At 42.1% G+C, this 27,859-nt stretch overlaps 1 protein-coding gene across 1 annotated transcript in view; it reads left to right on the top strand.

Annotated features, from left to right (window-relative positions):
- The first annotated feature begins 1,018 nt into the window (after window positions 1-1,018).
- The window catches only part of LOC137361448 (thyrotropin-releasing hormone receptor-like), a 76,897-nt gene continuing 50,056 nt past the window's right edge, over window positions 1,019-27,859 (top strand). The window contains exons 1-2 of the mRNA XM_068026310.1: window positions 1,019-1,227; window positions 7,393-7,575. Of these exons, the coding sequence (XP_067882411.1) occupies window positions 1,019-1,227; window positions 7,393-7,575 (392 nt within the window). The remainder of the gene's footprint in view (window positions 1,228-7,392; window positions 7,576-27,859) is intronic.

The following is a 27,859-nucleotide window of genomic DNA, read 5'->3' on the forward strand; positions in this document are numbered from 1 at the left end:
AGAACTCCATTCCTTCAGTCGTGAAAACTCATATGGATAAGCTAAAAGAGCTAAACGTTTTGAAAGCTAGGCAAGTAGAGATGCTGATGCTTTTGCGCCTTTCAATAAGCCAATCAATTTTGTCCATCACCCCCATAAAACTGATAAAGAGAGGAAGTGGGAGAGTGAAAGGAACTCAAGTAGCCGGGGACAAGAAGGAACACCTGGGAATGTCCCAGCAGCACCTCCTCAGGTCAGAAAGGAAGTTGTTGGTGGTGGAACTGAGATTCGCAAGCCAAAGTGTGACCATTGCAACAAAACGGGTCATCTTCTTTCAGAGTGCTGGAGGTTGCGAGGTAAACTCATATGACCTGTTGGGGTATGCAAAGTTAATGCAACGGAAAAGACTCTGACTGAGATTATAGTAGACCAGGCTATAGCTTTAACGACAGCTATGAATGTGAAATCTGACACTAACTAAGATGAGTGTGGAGGTTAAGAACGAACTACCTGAGAGTTATATGGATTTTTGTCAAAGGGGAGAGTAACTCCGTATCCTGTAAGTGAGGCAGGGAAACCTATGATTACACGCAGGGATACAGGAGCGACCCAAACACGCTTGCTGGGGTAAGATATGAGGTTTCCATCAGAGAGTGCCGTGAATGGTAAAGTTTTAGTTCATGGAATTGGCGGGGCGTGTATACACGTAAACTTGTATTAAGTACACCGAAAGAGTGACTTAATAACTGGTGTAGTAACTGTAGGTGTTGTCCACTGTTTACCAGTCAAGGGAATTGAGCTACTCCGAGAAAATGATTGTGCGGGATCAAACATGTCAGTTTATCCTTTGGCTGCAGAAATGGAGCAACTACAGGAGCAAGTTCTGACAATATTTCCTGCATGTGTAGTTATCCGAGCAATGGCTAAACAGGACCCATTGTTGGAGGCAAAAGGGGCGCCACAAATAGATAATCAGGCATCTGAAACCTTATTTGGTGATTTAGATAATCCAAATAAGATGCTTAACTGATCGTCTATCATGCCAGCACAGCAAGCTGATCCAGAGATCTACCAAATAGCACAGACGGCTCTGTCAGAAGCTGAAGTAAAAGGAGTTCCAGAAGGCTATTATATGGCAAATGGGGTTATGAAGAGGAAATTGAGACCGCCTCATAGACCTGCCGACGAAGACTGGATAGTTGTTGAACAGATAGTGGTGCCACCTAAATATCAACAAGGATTATTAAGGTTAGCACACGACATTCCCTTTTGAGGACATAGGGGAGTTCGGAAGACCAAAACACATTTTAGCCAACATTATTACTGGACAGGTCTTACAAAGGATGTGACACAATAACCAGTGAAAGCACGGTTCAGTGGCCCATATAGAGTGATCAAAAGAGAGGTCAAGGTAGATTACTTGATTGACACCCCTGATCGCTGGATGAAGAACCGGTTGTGTCACATTAATTTGCTCAAACCTTATTACCATAGGGAGGAGGATAAGCCAGTACAGGTATGTCAGGTAATCGGGACTGTGGAGAAGGAAAAGGATAGTGAGGATGAGGCAGACGTAGTCCGAGGAAATTCTCAGATTGAACCTCCAACTATCCAATCAGCGAATGCAGAATGTCTAGGAAAATTAAACAATAGGCGTTTAAAATTAGAGACAAAACAGCGTGAAGTTCTAACCAGTGTTTTCACAATGTTTCAAAAGTTTGTAGGGAGAAGCCAGGATGTACAACCTTAGCCACAGATGATGTTGGTACAGGGGGAGCCATTCCTATAAAATGACATCCTTGTCACGTAAGTCCAGGCAGACAGGCCAAAGTGGAAGCAGAGGTACAATGCATGCTGAAGGGTAGCTTAGATGAACTTAGTCAGGACAGCTGGAATTCGCAGATGGTCTTGATGTCTAAACCTGGTGGGACGGCTCATAATTGCATATCTCTAGAAAAGTCACTGTGGTAATGAAGACAGATTCCAACCCAAATTCTCATTTAAATGACTGTCTGGACAGGGTAGGTAACACAATATGTGTTAAAGAGACAAATGTGTTGGATGGAGACTTTCAAATTCCTTTGACACCCCTGGGTAAGACAAAAATCCACTTCTGTTACAGCCGACAAGGTTTTCCAGTGTCAAGTGATGCCACATAGGCTAAGGGGTACTCGAGGAACTTCTCAGAGTATAGTGAACCCGGAAGTGGTCATTGCTCCTAGCTGTTCAGCTCACCTGGCTGAGGTGATGGCCAATAGGGATACTTGGAAGGAAAACACGAAACAGTTGGAAGACTATGTTTGTAAATTTGAAATGGGTTAATTGGAACAACTTTTTGTAAAGTTAAAGCCGAGATGTTCTGGTGGAACTTGCTGCTGTAGTCTAAACTTGTTTTTTAGAAATGTGTATCTCTGTAAATGCATGAAAACAATTTTCGTGCTTTTTAAATTTGTATTTCTTTACCCATTGTTATGACACGCATTTCAGAAATGGCGTTTCATTCCGCTAGGGGCAGAGGTGTCATGGTCCCGATGTTTTTTTTCTGGATATGCGATTTGCCTTTCAAGCATGCTTTTAGAACCAGCAAGTCTCAGGAATTATAGAAATCTGCATTTTCAGTTGCCGTTGGAAACAACCATTTGGAGATGGCGATTTAAAGGGTGCATTCTCGTTACCATAGATGCAGCCACTGGGAGTGAGCGGCAAGAAATATATTTGTTGCCATTTAAATTTGAACTGGCTTTTAGTGGTGTTCAGTAGACCTGAAAAAGAGCTCTCAACCATTTAAACTGAAGAATAGGATTTTTGTCGGTTTATTATTATCTCTCAAAATTCTAAAACAAAACGTCAAGCCAAAACAGAGATCTCTGGTAATTTAAATCTAAGAAAGGGAAGTTAGACTGTGACAATCATTTATCCCTCAAAAGCTCTAAAGTCAGATTGATTCAGTTGAAAGTGTTTGCAAGTCGTTAATTGTTGAAATTCACTGGAGAAGGAAAGCAACATTCTGTGAGGATGTCAAGCAACATTCTGTGAGAAATTGAAGCAACGTTCTGTGAGGACTTCAAACAACATTCTGTGAGGACCTCAAGCAACATTCTGTGAGGACTGCAAGCAACATTGGACTGGAAATTTGCAAATACTCTTTTTTTCTATTTCAAATGTTGTTTATATCTTCATACTGTTTAAGAATTTAGTTCTTATAATTAAAGAGTTAATTTGTTCATTTAAAGACAACGGGTTTGGTTAAGTAAAAACAAGAAATGCTCGAAATGCTCAGCAGGTCAGTCAGCTTCTGTGGAGACAGAATCAGAGTTAACTTTTTAGGTCAGTGACCCTTCTTCAGAACTGACAAATATTAGAAAAGTACAAGATTTTATGCAAGTAACGCGGGGGTGGGGCAAGAGATAACAAAAGGGAAGGTGTTGATAGGACAAGGTCACAGTGACTAGCTGACCAGAGGGTCATGGAGCAAAGGCAAAAGGTATGTTAATGGTGTGCTGAAAAACAAAGCATTAGTACAGAAAGGGTGTGAACAGACTGTAATGCGCAAAGCACTCCAATCAAAAACATTCTTTTTAAAACAAAATAGAAACATTGGGTAGGCACAGTACAAACAAACTAAACACACAAAAAACCTAAAATAAAATAACAAAATAAAAACGACCTAAATTAAATAATAAAATAGTGGGGTGGAAAGTGTGGACAAGGAGAAACCTGTCGCGGTTCTGGGAGGGAGGGGAAGGGGTGCGGGTAGAGGTGTGGGTAATGGGCTGGACATGGTTGAGGGCCCTGACAACCTCAGTGGTGGAGGGGGTGGGGGGGGAAATCCTAGGTTGAGGCAAATGGAAGACATATCAGAAGCACTTTCATGGAAGGTAGCATCATCAGAGCAGATGCGTCGGGATGGAGAAACGGGGAGTATGGAATGGAGTCCTTACAGGAGACAGGGTGTGAAGAAGTTTATTCTAGGTTGCTGTGGGAGTCGGTGGGCCTATAATGAATATTAGCAGGCAGCCTATCCCCAGAGATAGAGACAGAGAAGTCGAGGAAGGGAAGGGAAGTGTCGGATATGGACCATGTGAAGATGAGAGAAGGGTGGAAATTAGAAGCAAAGTTCATAAAGTATTCCAGTTCCGGGCGGGAGCAGGAAACGGTACCGATGCAGTCATCAATGTACTAGAAAAAAAGTTGGGGGAGGGTGCCTGAGTAAGACTGGAGCAAGAAATATTCAACATATCCCACAAAAAGACAGGCATAACTAGGACCCATGTGGGTACGCATAGCAAAACCTTTTACTTGAAGGAAGTGAATCGGGTTGAAGGGGAAGTTGTTCAATGTGAGAACAAGTTCAGCCAGGCAGAGGAGGGTAGTGCTGGAGGGACTGGCTGGGCTTCTGTTCAAGGAAGAAGTGGAGAGCCCTCAAACCGTCCTGGTGGGGGATGGAGGTGTGGAGAGACTGGACGTCCATAGTGAAGAAGAGGCAGTTAGGGCCAGGAAACTGGAAATTGTCAAAATGACGTAGGGCGTCAGAACAGTTACGGGTGTAGGTGGGAAGAGACTGGCCTAGGGGAGAAAATATAGAGTCAAGAAAGGAAGTAATATGTTTGCTGGGTCAGGAACAGGCTGAAACAATGGGTCTGCCGGGACAGTCCTGATTGTGGATTTTGGGAAGGAGGCAGAAGCGGGCTGTCTGGGGTTTCGGGACTATGAGGTTGGAAGCTTTAGAGGAAAGATTTCCAGAGGAGATGAGATCAATGACAGTCCTGTAGACAGTAGCTTGTTGTTCTGTGGTGGGGTCATGGTCCAGGGGGAAGTAGGAAGAAGCGTCTGAGAGTTGGTGCTGAGCCTCTGCAAGGTAGATGCAGGTATGCAACATAACAGCAGCACCCTTATCTGCAAGTTTGATGACAATGTCGAGGTTAGATCTGAGAGAACGGAATATGGCAAGTTCACAGGTGAGCAGGTTAGAGTGAGTGAGGGGGTCAGAGAAATTGAGATGACCGATGCCTCGCTGACAGTTTTCAATGAAAAGATGAAGACCATGTAAGAGGCCAGAGGGAGGGGTCCAGGTAGAGGGGGTATGCTGGAGGCGTTTGACTGGTTCAGTTTGTCGGGGGAGGACTCATGGTCAAAGAAGTGAGCCAGGAGGCGAAGGCGACGGAAGAAGTGCTCAACATCATGCTGAGGATGAAATTCTTTGAGGTGGGGGAGTGAGGGGATATAACTGAGTCCTTTTCTGTGTACAGAACGTTCAGCGTCAGAGAGGCGAAGGTCGGAGGGTATAGTGAATACACGGCAAGGGGTCAGATCAGATGGGGTGGTGTCAGAGAGAAATGAAGGGCAAGAAGGATCTGGAGGGGCATTAGTCACCATCAGATGCTGGAGCTTGCGTTCCTTAAGACTGAAAGGAAGAAAAAACGTTTTTTGTTAATGCATTGAACAAGACGAAGGATGAAATGAAACAGAGGAGTAGAACAGCTTTGAGATAAGGTGAGGTGGTGCTTCTGGAGAGAGAGGTCCAGTGTATACATATGTTGGCGCATGGCACTGACTGTGGATCTCAGGATGCGGCGAGAATAGCAGTCCGAGGAATGTTGTATTTCGTGGGGATATCTATAATTTTGGGTACTTTGGTTAGCCTCATTCGGGGCTTAACAGACGGTACAATTGGCTGGGTCTTTCTTTAATTTGAAAAGTTTTCAATGAAATGTTAGGCGATCTGTGGAGTGACAGGATTGAATTAGCAGTGCGCTTCTGTCATCACAATCAGAATCGTATATTTTGATTGCGGGTTTAACTGGAGCAGTCTGTCGTAACACATGCTACCGACAGGTTATGTGTTTATATCTGTTCGTGCTGAAATGGTATTGTAAGATGAAATTGATGGTTCTAATAGACAGAGGCACAGTATTAATTTGAGGTGTTTTTCAGATTGAACCTGCTGTATTAACATGAATGGTTGTATTAGTATGAAGGGCTGTATTATTTTGAGGGGCAGGATTAGTTTTAACTGCTGTATCAGTTTGAGAAGCTGCGCTATTTTCAAGGGGCTGTATATGATTGAGGATCCATGATATTTTGATCTGCGGTGTTATTTTATGGTTCTGTATTAGTTTGTACAGATTTGCTTATTTTCAAGTCTATTAATTTAAGGTCTGTATTAACTGGAGGTGCTGTATTCTTTGAGGTGCTTTGTTTGTTTGAGGAGCTCTATAATGTTGAGGTGCTGTATTAATTTGAGATGCTCGATTAGTTTTATGCTACTGATGTTTTATTACCACCTGATGAGCGTAAATTGACGCCAATGTAATATTGGGAAGACTGAATCCATTGTTTTCCTTCCGAACTCCAAAGTCCATTCCCTGCATACTGACACCATTACTCTCGCTGGCAACCATTTGAGTCCATCTGATTGCTTGCAACCTTGATGTCATATTTGACTCCGTGTTGAGCTTTTGACCACACGTTTATCACTCAGACAGCCTATTGGCTGCTCAAGCTCGCTTTGATGCCTTATTGACCTCCAGACTAGATTATTATAATGCACTCCTAGCTGGTTTTGCACATTCTATCCTTCAGCGTCTTGAGATCACCCAAATCTCTTCTTCTAGTCTCTTTACTCAGACGAAGTCCTGTTGACTTAACTGGCCGATGATCGCTGAACTCCATTGGCTCCAGGTCAAAGAATGTGTTCGATTCTAAATGTATCATCCTTGTTTTCAAATCTTTCCATGGTATTGCCTCTCCCCATTTCTGTAATCTCCTCCAGCCTCACAAACATCTGCGATGTCTGTGCTCAATTACATCTGGCCTCTTGAACAATCCCAAATTTAATTGGTGGTGTTTTTGTGGACGTATTTTCAGTTGACTCGGCTTTAAACTCTGGAATTCACTCCCTTCACCTCTGCACCTCTCTATCTCCCTTTACTCATTGAAGACAACACTTAAAACAAAACTATTGGACCCAGCATTTGTTCATCTTAACTAGTACCTCCTTATGTGGCTCAGTGTCAGTTATTATTTTGTAATGCTCCTTTGGAACTTCTTGGGACGTTTCATTACGTTTAAGGCGTTATGCAAATATAATTTGTTGTTTTGTTGATGTGCTCTAGTAGACTGACGTGTTATTTTAGTCTGACAACTGTATTAATGTGAGTAGCTCTGTTAGTTTACATAGGGGCCTAAGAAATAGGAGCAGGAGAATATGATACAGCGTTCAAACCTTCTCCATCATTGAATATTATCTTCTGACTCAACGCCACTTTACTGCCCTTTCCTCATATCCCTTTTTTCCTGTGAGACCAACAATCTCTCTATCTCAGTCATAACTATACTCAACGAAACATATAGATACATATGGAGTAGACGATACTGAAGATTCACAACCCTCTGAGTGCCTCCGTGTTCCAGATTCCCCAAGCCAGGGGAAACAACGTCTCCATATCTACAATACCAAGCCCCTTCAGAATTTGTATGTTTCAATGAGATCACTTCACAGTTTCTAAACTGCAAAGAGCATCAGCACAGTTTACTGAGGCACTCATCATATGACAAACGTTGCATCCCAGGAACCATCACTAGACTGCCTCCAAGGTAAGTATATACTGACTTAGATATTAAGACCAAAATGGAGCACAGTACTCCAGGTGTGGTCTCAACAAAGCCTTGTATAATTGCATCAAAACTTCCTTACTCTTTTACCCCAATGCCATTGCAATAAAGGCCAATATGCCAGTTGCTTTCCTAAGTGCTTGCTGTACCTGCATGGTAACTTTCGGTATTCCTTGTACGAGTCCAGCGAAGACTCTCTGAACAATAACATTTAGAAATGGTCATTCATATAAAACAAAAAATCTTCCATTGAGTTCTTACCACCAAAATGAATAAGCTCACACGCCACCACATTATTTTTCCTCTGTCACCTTGTCGGCCATTCACTTAAACTGCCTATATCTTTTTGCAGCCTCTTTGCCTCTTCCTCACAGATTGCATTCCTTTGTAAAGTGGTAGCCTCAATAAATTTAGGCAATCACTCTCAGTCTCTGCGTGTAAGTCATTAGTATAGATTGCGCTCTAGGTTTGAGGTGCTTTATTAGTTTAATCTGCTGTATCAGCATAAGCTGTTGTATTCGTGTGAGTTATTAAATGATATGAGGTCCTGTATCAGATTGAGATGCTATATCCGTATGAGATGTTGTATTAGTTTGAAGTGCTGCATTAGATTGCGTCACTATATGAATTTGAAATGCTGTAGTACTAATGGCGTTTCATTATTTCGAGGATTATTAATTTGATGTGCCATATTAACTTAAGGTACTGCATTAGTTCAGATGCTGTCATAGTTTGCCTTTCTTCATCAGATTGAGTGTCGACGTTGTTTTGAACGGTCTACGTTTGTTTAAGGGGTTGCATTAGCTTGCGGGGCTATTATAGTTGAGAGCTGTGTTATTTTAGTGACTGCATTACGTTGATGCGCTGTGATTTTTTTTGGTTTTAGTAGCTCTGGGGCTTAAATGATTTGTGGTGCTATGATAGTTTAAGATACCATATTAGATTGAGGGCTGTGCTCGATAGAAATACTGTCTTAGTTTGAGAGGCAGAAGTAGTTTGAAGTTCTGGAATAGTTTGTTGTGTTAGTTTGAGGTAAATTAATTCCGATGAAAGGGCATCGAACTGAAACGTTAACAGCTTTTTCTTTCTCCAGAGATGCTGCCTGACCTGCCGAGTATTTCCAACACGTTTTTTTTGCAGATTTCCAACATATGCAGTATTATACTTTTGTGTTGGTTTGAGGTGTTGCATTCATATGAATTGCTGTGGAAATGTTACGATGTTTCACTAGTTTGAGGTGTGGTCTTAGTTTGAGGAGCTACATTATTCTGAATGTCTGTAATGGTTTTTGATGCTGCATTTCTTTGAGCCGTTGTGTGATTTTGAGGGTCTATGTTTATTTGAAGTGCTGTGTTAGTTCGAGGTATGTATTAGTTCGAGATGCTCTGCTACTGAGAGGTGCTGTATTACCTTGAGGTTATGCATTCGTGTGAAGTGTTTTGTCAGGTTGAGCTGTTGTATTAGTTTTAAATGTTATATTAGATTAAAATGCTATCTATATATGTGCTGTGTTATCTTGAGAGCTGCATTAATTCAACTGGCTGTATTAGCTTTAGTTGCTGTGAAAGTTTCTGGATTTTATTTGTTTGAGGGGTGATACCTGCTTCTGCAATTATGATCGTTTGAAATGCTTTATTATATTGAGAACCTGTATGAGATAAAGGTGCATTATGGATTTGACGGACAGTATTAGTTTGAGACATTGTAATACTTTGAGGTGTTGTGTTAGACTGAGGTGTTGTAATAGTTTAAATGCTATATTATTTTTAGGTTCTGTATTGGTTTTAGGTTCTGTATTATTTTTATTGGCGCTGTTAGCTTGAGGATCTATTTTTGGTGTTTTCTTTGAATGGGTTGTATTGGTTTGAAGGTTTGTTGTATTGGGAGACTTTGTTGGTTTGAGCTGTTGCATTAGTTTGAAGGCAGCACTGTACGCGATTCTTTATCAGTTGAGGCGCTGTATTAGCTATGCAACAGTCTTAATTTGAGAGCTGGATTTGATTAAGTAGCTGTCTTAACTTGAGGGACTGTATTAGTTTTTTGTGATATATTTTAGGGATGTTCTTTGTTTGATGTGTCTCATTCGATGTATATGCTGTATTATTTTGAGGTGCTGTATTGTCTGGAGCTGACGTATTATTTGAAGATGATGCACTAGTTTGTGATGCTGTATTATTTTGAGTGACTGTATTAGTTTGAAGAGCAGTATTAGTTTGAGGTGGTGTAGCTGTTTGAGCTGCTGTTTCAGTTCGAGGAGCTTTATTAATTTGACGTGCTGTATTAGTTTATGTTTCCATATTAGTTTGATGTTCTGTGTTAATTTGGAATGCTGTATTAGCTGATGCAACGTATTGGTTTGAAGCGCTGCAATAATTGGAGGAAATGTGCTTGTTTGAGGGGCTGCAATAGTTTAGTTGCCTGTATTCGTTCGAGGGTTTTATTGGTTAGTGGCCGGGATTAATTCAATATGGTATATTTATTTGTGTTATTAGTTTGAGGCGCTGTGATAGTTTGAATGACTGTATTACTTTGAGGTACTGTATCATTTTTTTTGAGGTACTGTATCATTTTTAGGGGCTGTATTGAGTTGAGAGGCTGTATTAATCTGATTTGCCTCATTAGTTTGATCTGCTAAATTAGTTTGAGTGGCTGTTTATGTTTGAGGATTCTCTTAGTTTGGTGTGTAGGAATAGTTTGAGGGGATTTATTAGTGATGGGTTGTATCGGTTTAAGAGACTGTATTTGGTTTTGGGCCTTTTTAGCTTGAGGTGATGTATTAGTTTGAAATACTGTATAAGTTTGTGTTGTTGCTTTGGTTTGAGGTGATGTATTAGTTTGAGCTGTTGCACTCATTGAACGGCCGTGTTATTTTGAAGCATCATGTTGTTTTGAACTATTATTTCAGTTGGAGGCTTTGGATTATTTTAATGTACTGTATTTTGGAGTGGCGTTGTATTGGCTTGTGGTGATGTCTTACTTTGTGGTGAGTTGTTATCTTTTGGGCAAGTATTAGTTAGTGGACATCTATTAGTTTGAAAGTCAGTGATCGTGTGAGGTGATCAATTAGTTTGAAACAAATTCCCCACTTCAATTGTTTAACTGAATGACCACAGTTAAATAGGTCTGCCACATACCAGAGTACAGGAAAGCAGCCCGAAGATGGCACTTAAAATTTGAAATATAATTTCTGAATAAACATCACTGAAACAACATGCGATGTTGACATGCTTGAGGGAACAAACCTACTGTTGGGGGAAAAGGAATTTCAGTTTACGTTTGTTAATTAATGTGACAACACTTGTTCTGTCTTCGTATTTTACAATTGAATCTCAGCACAAAAGTATTCACTCACAACAGGAGCTTAACTATCCTATTCAATCGCACGCCTTGAGGATAGCACAGAAAAGGTGGGCCACTCGGCATACCTCAGCAAAATCGACCTTTTCAAAGGGTACTGGCAAGTCTCCATGACGCCCAAAGCGAGAGAACTCTCAACCTTTGTCACCGGATGGCCTATATCAGTGTAAGGTTATGCCCTTTGCTCTTAGAAATGCCCTAGCAACGTTTCAGAGTTTGACAAACCAGGTACTGGATGGACTTAGCAATTGTGCTATGTACCTGGACGATCTGATTATTTACAGCAACACATGGGAAGAGTATTTAAACCACCTGTAGGTTGTATTCCAGGGCCTAAAAAGGCAAACCTTGTGCTGAACTTGGATAAAAGTGAGTTCACTAAGGCCAGAGTGAATTGCCTGGATAGTGTAGTGGGATAGGGAACTGTGTTCTGCCGCAAAGCCAAAGTAGGTGGTCCAGCCGACTTCCCTAATCCTATGAAACAGTGGGAAATCAGGCGAATCCCTGGGATGTGTGGGTTTTACAGAAAGTTTGTCCCAAACTTTAACACCCTAGCAGCCCCACTAACAGAAGCACTGAAAATAAAAAAAACAAAGATAAAGGTGAGATGGACAGAGGTGTCCCAGAAGGCCTTTGCAAAGTTGAAAGCTATGCTGGTAAATCTGCCCGTATTAGCGGTTCCAGACTTCAGCAAAACTTTTAGAGTGACATTGATGCCAGCGACTTAGGAGTGGGAGTAGTCTCACTCCAGGAGGACGACTCTGGGGAACCTTGCACGGGGGTGGAATCTTCGGTCAGTCACTCCATTGAAGTCCATTCCTCCGTACACTTCAGTGGTTGATTAGTCCACTCCAGCTGCAGCCCCGAATGTTGGATGCTGTGCCGCTTTCATTCCAAATCCTGGCTCCATTTCAGCTTCTCCAGGTTTCCATTCAGACTTTCTGAAAACAAAGCTCCAACAGCCATGAGTCCTTATCAAATTCTTCTGACAGGCACTTCGAAATCGTTCAGGATGTTTGCATATCCTTCGATGGAGTCTCTCATGTGCCAAGAATTAAACTACTCTGTCCATCAATTAAACTCCATCTTCTGCCCCCACACCATAGTGGACCACTCCATGTGCAAGGTTATCCATTGTCCTGGCTTATAGTTCAAGGGTCATCGAATATCGTTTAAATTGACTTCCGTTTAAATAATAAGAAAACAATTGTTTAGCAGTACAGAACTTGAGTATTGCTGAAAATGGACAACATGTCTCGATTTTCAGCAAAACAAATGTTATTTTAAAGAAGCCAGAAACAGTAGTTTAGAGAAAACAACAGCAGTGCATGACCTGGCCTGACCAGCACGACAACAAAAGGAAGAAGTTCTTGTGAGAACACAAGTTCATAATTAATAATAAACAATTGATTACATAACTGATTAATGACCTGACTCTTGGCACACTCGCACTTAGTTTTAAATCAATGCCTACAAAATGCCCTTTAACAATTCACTACAGGTTTAATACAGTTTTTAAAAAAAATCAAACGCAAAGCACAAACCAAGCAGAAGTAACATGCAAAACTATAAAGAAAGTGCAAAAAGTAGTGGCTGCAGGCTTCAGGCTTACAGATCGGGATGTTGAAAATCACGAGGGGGTTAGGCAGAGCAGATAGGGAGAAAATGTCCCCATTGGCTGAAGGGACCAGAACTAGATGATACTGATTTTAAGCTGATAGACAAAAGAAGGAACAGCGACATGAGGAATATCTTTTTTTTTTACACAGCAAGCGGTTAGTGTCAGGAAGGCACTGCCTGAGAAAATAATGGAGGCAGATTCAATCGTGACTTTGGAAAGGGAATTGGGTAATTTGTTCATGGGATGTTTGTGTCGCGGGCAAGGTCAGTCGTTGTTACCCATCCCGAATTGCCTTTGATTTGAGTGGTTTCCGAGGCCAATTCAGAGGGCAGTTAAGAGTCAAACACGTTGCGGTGGGGCTGGAGTCACGTGTCGGCTAGACTAGGTAAGGAGGGCAGATTGTCTTCCCTAAAGGACAATAGAGAACGAGATGGGTTTTTACAACAATCGGTGATAGTTTCATGGCACCATTCATGAGGCTGGTTTCCAATTCCAGATTTTCTTATTGATTAATTGAATTAAAATTCTCCCAGCTGCCGTGGTGGAATTTGAACCTGTGTCCCAAAGAAATTAGCCTGGGCCTCTGGATTTCTTGCAGTTAGCTGTGGATGATAGGTGGTGGCTGGTGGGGGTTTGGGGGTGGGGAACATCCATTCTGCTTGGCGCTGAATGGATTAATTCGTCCAGACATATCCGACAATTCAGAAACTTAGAATGTCATAATACCACACATATATCCATTTTCATTTAGCAAGCTAATAGTTGCAGTGAGCTAAGCTGCTAGCAGAGAGGGTTAACTTCTCTGCTAGTTTTAAAAGGGGGAAGAGCTAAGCTCTCAGATGGGTATGATAAACATCATCCAAATCTGTCTTTTTAGGCAGGGCAACTCTGATCCTTTTGTATGTAAAAAAAAAGAGAAAATGGGAATTTTCAGAGAAAGTTGTTATCTTTATTGTGAAAACAAACTGCTGTAATTTGTATTTTAAAGGAGGGAGGGGCGGGGAGGATGTAGGACTGAGGCTTGCAGACACTTGTTTTTGAACTTTATAGTTTTGCATTTTGTTTCTGCCTTTCTTTTGCTTTGCTTTTGACTTAGAAAACCCTCTATTAAACCTATAGTGAATTTTAAAGGTTATTTTGTAGCCATTGATTTAAAACTAAGTGTGAGTGCATTCTGAACCAAGTAATCAATCAATTCTGTAATCAATGGTATATTGTTAATTGTGAACTTATGTTCTCATAAGAACATCTTCCTTTTGTTGTCATGTTGCTCAGGCCAGGCCAGGCACAGCTGTAATAAAAGCAAAATACTGCAGATACTGGAAATCTGAAATAAAAACAAGAAATGCTGGAAATACTCAGCAGGTCTGGCAGCATCTGTGGAAAGAGAAGCAAAGTTAACGTTTCGGGTCAGTGACCCAAAAAGTTCTGAAGAAGGGTCACTGACCCGAAACGTTATCTCTGCTTCTCTTTCCACAGATGCTGACAGACCTGCTGAGTATTTCCGGCATTTATTGCTTTTATTTCAGGCACAGCTGTTGTTTTGTTTAAACTACTGTTTCTAACTTCTTAAAAATAATAGTTGCTTTCTTATTGTTAAACAGAAGTCAGTTTAAATGATATTCAATGACCCTTGAACTACTAGCCAGGACAATGGATAACCATGCACATGGCGTGCTCCACTATGAGGTGGAGGCAGAAAATGGAGTTTAATTGATGAACAGTATAATCTAATTGATGGCAGGTGAGAGACTCAATCGAAGGATGTGCAAACAGCCTGAACGGCCTCGCAGTGCCCATGAGAATAATTTGACAAGGACTCATGGATGTTGGACATTTGTTTTGAAAAAGTCTGAATGTAATCCTCGCGAGGCTGGAATGGAACCACAAATTGGATTACAAGGACACAACATCCAGCGTTCAGGGCAGCAGCTGGAGTGGACTAATCAACAACTGAAGACAGCGGAGGAAGGGACGCAGTTGGAGTGATTGACCGAAGAGTCCATCCCCGTGCAAGGTTCATCAGAGACTTGGTGATATATGCACCAAAAGGGAACGGTACCATTTTAGCGAGCTGCCGTGAACCGACTAATGCGGTATAAGGTTTTTTTTGTCTATCTATTCGCTTTTCATTCTTTTTAAAAAAATAAAGTTTTCTTTCTTCTTTTTCATCATTAATAATTCGTTAATAATTACTCAATACAATTACTATTTTCACACATTATTTGGTGTAAAATCACTCATTCCTGTTACATCTAGAGTATGACTCCAAACATAAGTGAGACGCAGTAGGGGACTCACACACCCTATAATCAAATCTCCTCATAGTCTTTCCTTCTGCAAGGGGAACTGTCCCAGCTTCACCAGCCTATCCACTTAACTGAAGTTCCTCATCTCGAGAATGTTTTCGACATCCTCTCTGAAGTCTTCACATGATTCCAAAAGTATGGTGCCCACAACAGGACGCAATACTGCAGTTGAGGCTGGTTTATATATTTATAAAGCTCTGGATCCCACATGTTCTATATGCTTACTAAATCTGTGCTGCCACCTTAAACGATTTGCACACACATAGCCCCAGGTCCATCTGCTTCTGAACCCATTTAATTTGTTCCCTTTAATTAATATTGCCTCTCCTCACACATCCTACCAAAGTGAATCCCTTCATGCTTTCCTGTATTAAATTTCATCTGCCACGTGTAAGCCTATTGTGTCAGCTTGGTTAAGTCCTCTGAAACTTCATCTTTCGTTAAGGTTTCATATTTTGGCGTTAAGCTTGGGTTAGTGATAGAATCCCAGTTAGGTAGAGGGATTTGGATTTATGTTTACAGATTTTGAATTAGGTAATAAACTTAGGGATGGTACTTCAGGGTGCCAGTTGTGGTTTGAGGTTGGAGTAAGGGTGTCAAGGTTAAACTAGTGCTATGGTTAGGGTTTCAGTGAGGTTTAGGATTAGAGTTACTGCTTTTGTTAGGTTTACTTTTAGGTTTAGTGTTGGGGCTACATTTAAGGGATTGGACTCGGGTTAGGTTTGCAGTTATGGTTAGGGTTACATTTCAGACTCGGGTTATGTCTAGGTTTAGGCACATCCAGCTGTTGGTCACCTCTTGCTCATTGGTGAAAAATAATTACTACAATCACGGACATAAAACAATGGGACACACCTCTGGGCTGCTCTCAGTTGGACCTTTTATTCATTAATTGAATAATTGATGTAATTGGATATTTTCCCATGTTCTTGATCTGCTCTCTGAACTTGGACTGAGTCACCCCATAAATAAATGCGCTTGTGCAGCAACTTAAAGTCAGCAACATAAATCCGACTTCTCGAAATATAAATTCAGACTCGCTGTAATCCCTGGAATCTGTTACTGAAATGATATAATATAAAAATTCTATAACATACACCAGCCACAGAAGTATGAAGTTGCCGGATACAGCAAAGAGTAAAATCACAGACTTCCTTCTGCTCTCCATCTCTGAGTCTTTGCAATTCTTTCCTTTGCTCTGACCCCGCAGTCCCTTACGAACTCGACTGGCCACTAGAATGTGCCTGACTGTCAGAGCGTTGAGCAATAGTATTAAAGCAAATGGGAGAAATGGTGTTAAAATGTTATCAAACCAATCAAATCCCACCCATCCAGGCTCAGTATAATAACTTGGAATTAGATAACACTTCCATGCCACATTGTCAATTATTTCTACAGTTTCATATGCAAAGTAGAAGGGGATGTTTTTCAAACAGAGCAGAATGCAGGTTGTTGCTAGAACCACAGCTGCAGTTTTCTCGGTGCAATATTTTGTTTTCAGCTTCAGGCAACAAATGGCCACAAATCGATCAAAGGTGAAAGTGACAGTGAACCAGACTGAATAGTCTGTGGCTATAATAATCAAGGCAGGAAGAAAACTACATACAGAGGTGATGCCCAGGAAAGATCCAGGGAAATAATAATAAATTATCACATACATTATGACCCGAGAGATAATTGACAGTAGATCCGCCATTGCCATGGCCAACAGGTAGCGAGTGGTGCAGGTGGAGAGGTCGCACTTTCCCCGGGACAGGATCACAATTGCCAGTAAATTAGCTGCAAGAGGGAAAAGGCAAGAGAGAATGGAAATTACATATCAAACATTCTCTGTGTCTGACTCAGAAGCTTAAGGCATGATTTTAGCATCAAAAACACGTGTTTTTAAAATTCCTTTTCATGGGATGTGGGTGTTGCCAGCTATTCCAACATCTATTGTCCATCCGTAATTGCCCTTGTGAAGGTGGTGGTGAGTCATTGATATTTAATTTAAAAATCTCAACACCGACCTCAAACCACCTCCAACCCGCCCACCTCCAGGTTTGATGGATTTGCGACAGGGACGGGCAGTCAACCATTCCCAGGAGGTTTATTGGCAATTTAACGATTTGAATTAGATTAAAAGTCTCTGATTTAATCTGTTTTACAAGTTTAACTCTGGCTGGCCAAGTTTCCCCATTCGAACCCATGCCACATGCAAAAGCACCTGGCATAGACATTTGAAATAATCATCTTCTCCATGATCTGACTTCTCATCGGGACATAGAAGCATAAGTGCAGGAGTAGGCCATTTAATATGATCATGGTTGACCATCCACTTCAATGCCTTATACCCGCACTATGATCATATCAAGACATCTCTCAATCTCTGCTTTAAACATACTCAATGACTGAGCTTCCACAGCCCTCTGGGGTAGATAATTCCAAAGATTCACAACCCTCTCAGTCGGAATTGGAGCCCCCACCCCTAGATCTGACTGCACACTCACAGATTGGATATCATCACCCCAGGGATTGGAACCACAGCCAGCATGATCGGACTGCCCACGCTCCCAAGCACTGGATCCGAATCACCTCCCTGCATCAAACTCTCCTAAGTGCTTGAATTTTTCCCACATTTGGAAAGCTTGGTGGCCCACATAGTGTCTTAGATCAAACAACCTCCTGCCCCCATACCCTAATAGGCCTCAGACCACGCGCCAGGATAAGACAACCCCTCCCTGTGGTTGGCTATCGACAGCCCAGTGATCGGAGATGTCAGTATTCTGAGCCCCTCTGGAGTTGGGGGTTAGATACTGGGCAATATCAGGCAGCTCGCCCAAAACCCCGAGGTCGTGCTTCACGCCACCCTGGTCCTGAGGCCTGATCCACTGTCCTCCCTGCCTGACTAGAAGCCAAGTTGTCAATTAGGCTTAATTCAGAGCAGGGAACCTGTCAAGGATAAAGGAGGCAGTCTGCGGAGTTAAAGCTCTGAAACACCGCTCCCCACATATCTCCCTCACCCCTGTTCATACCCAAGCTTAAACATTGGAGTATAAGCAAAATACTGTAAATCTGATAAAAATTAGGAAAATATTGAACACACACAGCAGGCCAGGCAGCATCTGTGGAGATAAAAACAAGACTTTACCTTTCAAGCTGATAACTTTTCATCGGAGCTGTAAGATATTAAAGCAATGACAGAGCCAGTGAAAAGTGGGGTACAGGGAAAGAAAATAAAAAGGGTTGGGTCTGTGATCAGGTGCAGGGCACGAGTGATTCCACGACAAATCGGATGATGGTGCAAGACGAACGGGATAATGAAAGAAACAGAGGAGGGTCCAAAGGAGGGGTCTCGTTTATAGCAGAATGACAGAGAGGGGAGCATGGGAAATCTGGCAAAGAAAAGGCACCACCCGTCCAGAGAAGTGAGAGACATTAGTGGGTAGACTCCAGGTGTGTGGACCAGCCTACTAGCTGTGTACCAGTAGAATAATCCCCACCGCAAGAACTAGCCTACACCGCCTCCACGCTATGTGACTGTGCTTTAACCATCCTCCATTGTGAGCACCGACCAGAAAACGAAATGGCAGCTGCAGATATAATCTGAAGTGTTTATTCGCAGTTTTGAGTCCAACAGGCAATAAAAAGCCGAGCTGAAAAAAATCAACACTGTTGCTCACTGAGCTTCAGTGGAATAGGAGTTCGAGGACAGAGTGGGAGTGGGATGTAGAATTAAAGTGACCAGGGTCACACTTGCAGACTGAATGGAAGAGTCCCACAAAGGAAGCACTCAATCTGCATGTGCTGCTCTCCCAATGTACAGAAGACTCCATTGTGAGCGGTGAATAATGTCAATAAATTGTAAGAAGTACAAGTAAATCACTGTATCACCAAGGATGAATGTTTGGGCCTTGGACCATAGGAAAGGAGGAGGCGAAAGGTCAGGTGTTACATCTCCTGCACTTGCACAGGACGGTGCTAGAGGAAGGGAGGGGGCTTTGCTGTTAACTGAGGAGGGGACAATGATGTCACAAAGAGATGGATGTGAAGAGCAGGATACGAGCAGAATTTATGGTAGGTGATGGACTTAGCTGGATTTGGGAGAAGTATGGGAGGATGTTCCATTGAATGTGATGGTTATTGAGATGGAAGATGAGGACAAGAGGGAAAATAATTGTGGTGCTGGAAAAGAGGGGAAGGAGTGAAGGCAGTCATCAGCGTAATGGGATGGAAATGGTCGAGTGCCCTGTTAACCACAGTGGAGGGAAATCTTCAGCTGAAGAATAATGAAGACATTTCAGAAGCATTGGTGTGGAAGGTAGCATCATTGGAACAGATGGAACAGAGGTTGAAAAACTGTGAGAATGGAGCAGAGACTTTCCAAGAAGTGGGGTGGAAGGAAGGTTAATCAAGTTAGCTTTGAGAGTCGGTGGGTTATAGCAGATATTGGTGGACAGCCACTTCCCTGAAATGGTGTTCGAGACGTCGAGGGAGAGAAGGGAATGGTTAGAGATAGACCATGTGTATACAAGGAGGAGGTGGGAATGAGAAGAAAAGTTGATGAAATTTTCCAGTTTAACGCAAAAGAGTGAACGACATCGGCACAGTCATCAAATTATCAGAAGAAAATGTGGATGAGGAGTAGGATTGATCAAAGAATGGTCCACGTATTTAACACGAAAGCAGCATAGCTAGGATCATATAGCTCCCTTAGCGACACCACATGATTGTGGAATATCACAATGTTTAAACTTGAGGTCCACACACAAATGCTTTACACAGGGATCAGGATCTGGAACCTATGAAGGGTGCATTCCCATACCAGAACCAGAGGGAAGATCTGGGGAATGGCTAGTGAATGAAAGAAAATAAATTCATAATAAATGGGGCCCTTGAATGTACCAAGGGGAAGGCCAACTATACCAAAATTCGGCAGGAGCTGGGGAATGTAGATTGGGAGCAGCTGTTTGAAGGTAAATCCGCATTTGATATGTGGGAGGCTTTTAAAGAGAGGTTGATTAGCGCGCAGGAGAGACATGTTCCTGTGAAAATGAGGGATAGAAATGGCAAGATTAGGGAACCATGGATGACAGGTGAAATTGTGAGACTAGCTAAGAGGAAAAAGGAAACATACATAAGGTCCAGGCTGCTGAAAAAAGACGAAGCTTTGGAAGAATATCGGGAATGTCGGACCAACCTGAAACGAGGAATTAAGAGGGCAAAAAGGGGTCATGAAATATCTTTAGCAAACAGGGTTAAGGAAAATCCCAAAGCCTTTTATTCATATATAAGGAGCAAGAGGGTAACGAGAGAAAGGATTGGCCCACTCAAGGACAAAGGAGGAAAGTTATGCGTGGAGTCAGAGAAAATGGGTGAGATTCTAAATGAGTACTTTGCATCGGTATTCACCGAGGAGAGGGACATGACGGATGTTGAGGTTAGGGACAGATGTTTGATTACTCTAGGTCAAGTCGGCATAAGGAGGGAGGAACTACTGGGTATTCTAAAAGGCATTAAGGTGGACAAGTCCCCAGGTCCGGATGGGATCTATCCCAGGTTACTGTGGGAAGCAAGAGAGGAAATAGCTGGGGCCTTAACAGATATCTTTGCAGCATCCTTAAACATGGGTGAGGTCCCGGAGGACTGGAGAATTGCTAATGTTGTCCCCTTGTTTAAGAAGGGTAGCAGGGATAATCCAGGTAATTATAGACCGGTGAGCCTGACGTCAGTGGTAGGGAAGCTGCTGGAGAAGATACTGAGGGATAGGATCTATTCCCATTTGGAAGAAAATGGGCTTATCAGTGATAGGCAACATGGTTTTGTGCAGGGAAGGTCATGTCTTACCAACTTAATAGAATTCTTTGAGGAAGTGACAAAGTTGATTGATGAGGGAAGGGCTGTAGATGTCATATACATGGACTTCAGTAAGGCGTTTGATAAGGTTCCCCATGGTAGGCTGATGGAGAAAGTGAAGTCGCATGGGGTCCAGGGTGTACTAGCTAGATGGATAAAGAACTGGCTGGGCAACAGGAGACAGAGAGTAGCAGTGGAAGGGAGTTTCTCAAAATGGAGACGTGTGACCAGTGGTGTTCCACAGGGATCCGTGCTGGGACCACTGTTGTTTGTGATATACATAAATGATTTGGAGGAAAGTATAGGTGGTCTGATTAGCAAGTTTGCAGACGACACTAAGATTGGTGGAGTAGCAGATAGTGAAGGGGACTGTCAGAGAATACAGCAGAATATAGATAGATTGGAGAGTTGGGCAGAGAAATGGCAGATGGAGGTCAATCAGGGTAAATGTGAGGTGATGCATTTTGGAAGATCCAATTCAAGAGTGAACTATACAGTAAATGGAAAAGTCCTGGGGAAAATTGATGTACAGAGAGGTTTGGGTGTTCAGGTCCATTGTTCCCTGAAGGTGGCAACGCAGGTAAATAGAGTGGTCAAGAAGCAATACGGCATGCTTTCCTTCATCGGACGGGGTATTGAGTGCAAGAGTTGGCAGGTCATGTTACAGTTGTATAGGACTTTGGTTCGGCCTCATTTGGAATACTGCGTGCACTTTTGTTCGCCACATTACCAAAAGGATGTGCATGCTTTGGAGAGGGTGCAGAGGAGGTTCACCAGGGTGTTGTATGGTATGGAGGGCGCTAGCTATGAAGAGAGGTTGAGTAGATTAGGATTATTTTCATTAGAAAGGCGGAGGTTGAGGGGGGACCTGATTGAGGTGCACAAAATCATGAGAGGTATAGACAGGGTGGATAGCAAGAAGCTTTTTCCCAGAGTGGGGATTCAAATACGAGGGGTCACGAGTTCAAAGTGAGGGGGGGGGGAAAGTTTAGGGGGGATATGCGTGGAAAGTTCTTAACGCAGAGGGTGGTGGGTGCCTGGAACGTGTTGCCAGTGGAGGTGGTAGATGCGAACACGATAGCGTCTTTTAAGATGTATCTAGACAGATACATGAATGAGCAGGAAGCAGAGAGATACAGACCCTTACAAAATAGGCGACATGTTTTTAAGTACAGGATCTGGATCGGCGCAGGCTTGGAGGGCCGACCGGCCTGTTCCTGTGCTGTAATTTTCTTTGTTCTTTGCTCTTTGTTCTACCAGCAGATGATGCTGAAGGCAAATTGGTCGGGAAATGGCCAGGGGTCGGCAACATGTCCGTACACTGACACCAATGACCGTGGAAATGCATTCGGTTGTCCGTACTGGTAATTTCATGGAAAGTAAATTTCCTCTTGGCTTCTTCTTTCAGACCAGTCCGACTTTTAAAAAAATCATGGCCATCAGTTTCACAGCTCACAGGTGCTTTGAGGAGAAACAGCATGTTTGAACCTCAGCCAATTTCGTGGTTTCTGGCGGGTTCCAATTCCTTTTTTTAAAGTCTGCGGAAATCAACGGAGTATCTGAAGTTTGGAAGCACAGTCTCTGTTCAAAGCACCTATCAGCTGCGAAACTGACAGCAGCGACTTTTTTATGATGAAGGATCAACCACATAACACTCAGCTAAGAGGTCCTGCTTTCGGCAACTGTCGGGGTGGCGGTGGGGGGGTGGGGGGGGGAGGTGGTTGTGGCGCTGCAGACAGAGAGAGAGGGACAGATTTGGAAAAAGAAGGGACAGGCGGAAAGAGAAGGGACAGGCAGAGAGAGGGCAAAGAGAGAGGGGGTAGAAAGAGACTTATGGAGGGGCAGAGAGAGAGAGGGGAGGCAGAAAGACAGAAAGAGTGGTCAGAGAGGGAACAGGCAGAGAACGAGCATTGGACAGAGAGAGAGGGAGGCAAGAAGAGATAGGAGTGGACAGAGAACGAGATAGAGGGACCAAGGGGTCAGAAAGAGAGAGGCACAGAGAGAGGGGGTGGGAGGGAGAGAGGGAGGCAGTGAGAAAGGTGACACAGAGAGGTGATGGGGACATGTGAGGGATAAGACACAGGGAGGGGGGATGACAGAGAGGAGTGGACACTGTAGAGACGGGTTACCACAGAGAGAAGAGAACACAGAGAGGGGGAACAGAGAGATAGGAGTAAACAAACAGGGAGGGGAACAGAGAGAGAGACAGAGAGAGAGTCAGGCACAGGGAGAGAGAAAGAGGAGGGAGAGTGATCATGATCACTCCTGACAGATAGACATCTGTCCGGATACTCTGCATCACGACAACAAGTGTGAGGGCAAACAGTGACTACTTCTGCAAGCAAAAACATTCATTTGAAACTTCTTCATAAAACTGCACGTGTTGTTGTTTGATTAACAGTCAGATACACTTTAATGCCTTTATCTTCACAAAATTATATCATCCGCCCCCCAATAAGACAAAAATAGCAATGCGGCCCCCATGCGAAAAAGTTGATACCCCTGCTTCAAACCTTTAACATTTTGTTGGTAAAAAAACTAGCGGCTAGGTTATTTTATGACTCACGTTTAAAGGCTTGTGTGATATAAACTCACTGTAAAATGGTAAAATTCACTTCGGGCATGTCACGATTTCTGTGCCTGGGCCACAAGCTGAATGACATGTTGAATGTTGCTGGACTTTTACTTCTGTATGAATGTCACAATTCCGCTGCTATTCATCTGGAATCACATTGTTCCAGAACTTGTATTGAGCGGAAAACAGACAAGAAATCCAAGGAATCTCCAGAAGTCAACACGCTAAATTCCTCATGAGTACAACAGTACATTGTAATGGGACTAAGCGATAATGGCACCAAAGGAGCTGCTGACCCATTTACAGTAGTTAGTAAATACAATATAACGGATAGTTTTAACAAACCTTCATCGAGGATGAACTGTCTATGATTCTGAACAAATTATATATGTTGCATTTGAAGTTTTAAAATCTGTCGAGGAAGGCATAATACAAATTTATTATGTTTCTGTGATCATGTTGGAACCATTCATGAACTGATTATTTTTGCTGTCAGTTGGACTAAAGGACACGTTTTGCATGTATGCCAAATTTCAGTAACTGCACTGTGCACCATTTACTATCCATTTTGAGGGCAGGTATCCTGAATTGCCAACGTCATTTGAAAGTTTTCTGCATTATATAATTGCATGACGTTAAAAGTGCTCCGTTGTTAACAGGTAATAGGTTTGGTTTATGCATAAATTAAAATCTTACTGATACTGACTAAACATTTTGTAACCGAATAATACATGCAAAAATAAAAGCTCATTTTTTGCAGAATAGCTTTTTTTTAATAATTATCTTGTCAAAGCTGAATAGGAATTGACAGTGATATATTGAGATATGGAGGTAATTGAATTTCAGAGAATCACTTTTTTTGAGGAACTGAAGGGCGCGCTTCACTTGTAATTGTATTTATCAAATTTTGTCAGCAGCTTTGATGAGCAAATGACAGTTTGTTTACGGGCGACTGCTATTTCTGTATATTACACTCAAGGACCTGGTTTAGCAGACTTTCGAGATGAATAAACTATCCTTGGCTACCTATCATTAATCTTGCTGTCCCTTCCTGTCCCAATCTGCTTTTCTGTTTTACACGACTCATCTGAAGCACTATTTGCTTCGCCTGATAAAATTTGCCTGATTTGGAGATCTCTGCCTTTTTTGTTGGCTGTCCTGTCTTCAGACAAGCAGCTGGAGATGTTGTACAAACAGAGATTATCACGGGGTAAAATGACTTGTGACAACACTAGTTTGAGAAATGGTATATCTCCCTATTGCTGATTTTTCTACTGCCTCACCTCAATGACAATGATAACAATCCTCTCCTTGAGTTTCGTGATGCATTGGATGAATTTGCACTCTTGACACAGTGTAAATCCACAATGGTCATCCAATAAGTTCTGTCTATAACCCCGTGACATGTTGTGGCTAACTATATGATTTCAAAAAAGAAATTAGCATTGACATAGCATGCTATTTCGCCTGCTTTCTAGCTAATGCAGTTGTGTTACTCTCCATTGATGTTTGTATCCTTAGCTAAGTTATTTATAGGGAAAATTAGTTTCAATCCCGATTGTGTTTTGATGGCATCAGATTCGCTATAAACTTTAAATTCAGATTAATTGCTCCCATGTCCGTGGCTGGGTCAATAATTTTGTCAAATTTAGTGGGGCAACATGTCGGTGCCAATCCCTGGAAACGGCCTCATGGTGTCTTTCCGGCAGATCCCATCAAGTGTGATTTAAGGACAGCTCGTGGTAATGGCCTTTTGAGTAAAGAGGGGCAGACTGACATGCACAGAAATTGAAATAGAATTTTGAATCACAGCTCCGAGCACAGAAGGAAGGAGGTGTCGTGTGTTGTGGGAGTGTCGGGGCAGAATGAACCAGTGGATGAAAATTCAGAGCCTGAAGAAGTGAGCAAAATCTCTGAGGGGAGGAGCCAACCTGTCAAATAATAGTCAATAAATTCAATGAAATAGTTTAAGGCACTAAAGGTAGCAGGGGACAGATATTTGATGAAGTGATTAAAGAGAGGATAAACTCTCTGGTTCAGATGGATTATATCCACACATACTAAAAAGAGAAAGGTAGAGAAGCAGAGACACGATAATCTGTTCATTCATAATCATCAGAATAGGGAGTAGAGCAAAAGGACTGACGGACAGATAAAGTGATTCTTGTATTTAAAACTGAAGATTGAACAAATCCAAGGAACTATATACCAGATAGCATAACCTCAGTGGTAGGAAAGATAATGTAACCCTTATTCAAAAATGTACCTGAAAAACTGAATGAAGAGTCATAATATATTCCAAAAGGAATGTCCTACTTGACCAATCTTAAAGAATACTTTTAATAACATCAGAAAGACATAATACAGTTGATGAAATATACATTGATTTTCTAAAAGAACCACGCAGCAGAATCGTGACGAATCGCGCAGCAAATGGAGTTAGGGGACAAGCAATAGAATGGACAGCAAGTTGGCTACAGTAACAGAAAACTGGGAGTAGGGATAAAAAGTATTCACTCATTTTGGTGGGAAGTGAGAAATCGTGATACACTCGGTTCAGTTCTGGGAACACTGTCGATCACCATTTAAATAAAAGATTCGGATTCGGGAAGCAGAAGCAATATTTCAACATTTACAAGGAAATCCAAATTGAGAGAACAGTTAATATAGAGGAAAAATGCAGCAACAAACCTGAAGGTATTGTTAATGATAATTAATACACTTGCATAATGTAATTTAAATGGTAAATTATTTTCAATATATCTAAGCGTGAGTTGCTGAATTTTGGTCAAAGATAAAGCTTCCCAAATACTCCTTCGAAAGTAAGTCTGTGAATGAGGAAGAGGGGAAAGGGGGTTCAGAGGGCTGATTCACAAATCATTGAAAGTAGCAACAGAGGTTAATAGGGCAATACATGTGCAAATAAAACACTGGAGTTCATTTCTAGAGGAATGGAAACTAAAAAGCAAAGAGGTAAAAGCATATCGTGTACAATTCTGGTCCCCATTTTACAAAAAAAGAGAAAGCGGAGGAGGTGCAATTATTCTAACCAGGATAATACCAGGACTGAGAGAAGATTACTATTTATTTCAGCAGTAAGAGTTCACTAATGTTATTATTTACTGTCCTCAGTCTGATCTCTGCATGATGAACGAAAATAGTGTTCCTCAATTATAGATGTCGCTTTTCGCAGGCATGCATCTCAAAGAGCTCAGATTGGTGTAGGTTACATGTGTCACGATTCAGAATCATAGATAGGAACTAGTCCATCCAAATGTAATCAGTTACAGAAGTGGATGATTCAAATAACAGAGTCCAATATTCAATCTGTGTATCAGCAAGATTATAAAATTCATCATCATGAGCAACAGATTCTTAGGACCGTGTTGCAGGAAGGGGATTAATCAACATTAAAATAAAGTGCTTACAGTAGTTATACTCAGAATATGTCATTATATGGAGGATTTCAATACTGTAAGTGCTGTCCTGATTTTTCTTTTAACTGTCAGTAAATATTTTATCTCTGTTTCTGTTGGAGGAGCTCAATAGGAAACAAAGAAATATCAATGCAATTGAGTTTATACACTTATTACCAAACATCAACAAATATCTTCCACTGTGAAGGGGAGATCGTGAGTTACTAATTTGATTGAGTTTTTTGAGGAAGTGACGAAGATGATTGATGAGGGAAGGGCGGTGGATGTTGTCTATATGGACTTTAGTAAAGCCTTTGACAAGGTCCCGCATGGCAGACTGATGCAAAATGTGAAGTCACACGGGATCAGAGGTGAGCTGGCAAGATGGATACAGAACTGGCTCAGTCACAGAAGACAGAGGGTAAGAGTGGATGGATGTTTTTCTGAATGGAGGGATGTGACTAGTGGTGTTCTGCAGGGATCAGTGCTGGGACCTTTGCTGTTTGTAATATATATAAATGATTTGGAGGAAAATGTAGCTGGTCTGATTAGTAAGTTTGCGGACGACACAAAGGTTGGTGGAGTTGCGGATAGTGATGAGGATTGTCAGAGGATACAGCAGGATATAGATCGGTTGGAGACTTGGGCGGAGAAATGGCAGATGGAGTTTAATCCGGACAAATGTGAGGTAATGCATTTTTGAAGGTATAATGCAGGTGGGAGGAATACATTAAAAGGCAGAACCCTGAGGAGGATTGACAGGCAGAGAGATCTGGGCATACAGGCCCACAGGTCACTGAAAGTGGCAACGCAGGTGGATAAGGTAGTCAAGAAGGCATTCGGCATGCTTGCCTTCATTGGTCGGGGCATAGAGTATAAAAATTGGCAAGTCATGTTGCAGCTGTACAGAACCTTAGTTAGGCCACACTTAGAATATTGCGTGCAATTCTGGTCGCCACACTACCAGAAGGACGTGGAGACTTTGGCGAGGGTACAGAGGAGGCTTACCAGGATGTTGCCTGGTCTGGAGGGCATTAGCTATGAGGAGAGGTTGGAAAAACTCGGACTGTTTTCACTGGAACGACGGAGGTGGAGGGGCGACATGATAGAGGATTACAAAGTTATGAATGGCATGGGCAGAGTGGATAGTCAG

This window comes from Heterodontus francisci, unplaced genomic scaffold (genome assembly GCF_036365525.1).
Source record: "Heterodontus francisci isolate sHetFra1 unplaced genomic scaffold, sHetFra1.hap1 HAP1_SCAFFOLD_106, whole genome shotgun sequence".
Classification (NCBI taxonomy): domain Eukaryota; kingdom Metazoa; phylum Chordata; class Chondrichthyes; order Heterodontiformes; family Heterodontidae; genus Heterodontus; species Heterodontus francisci.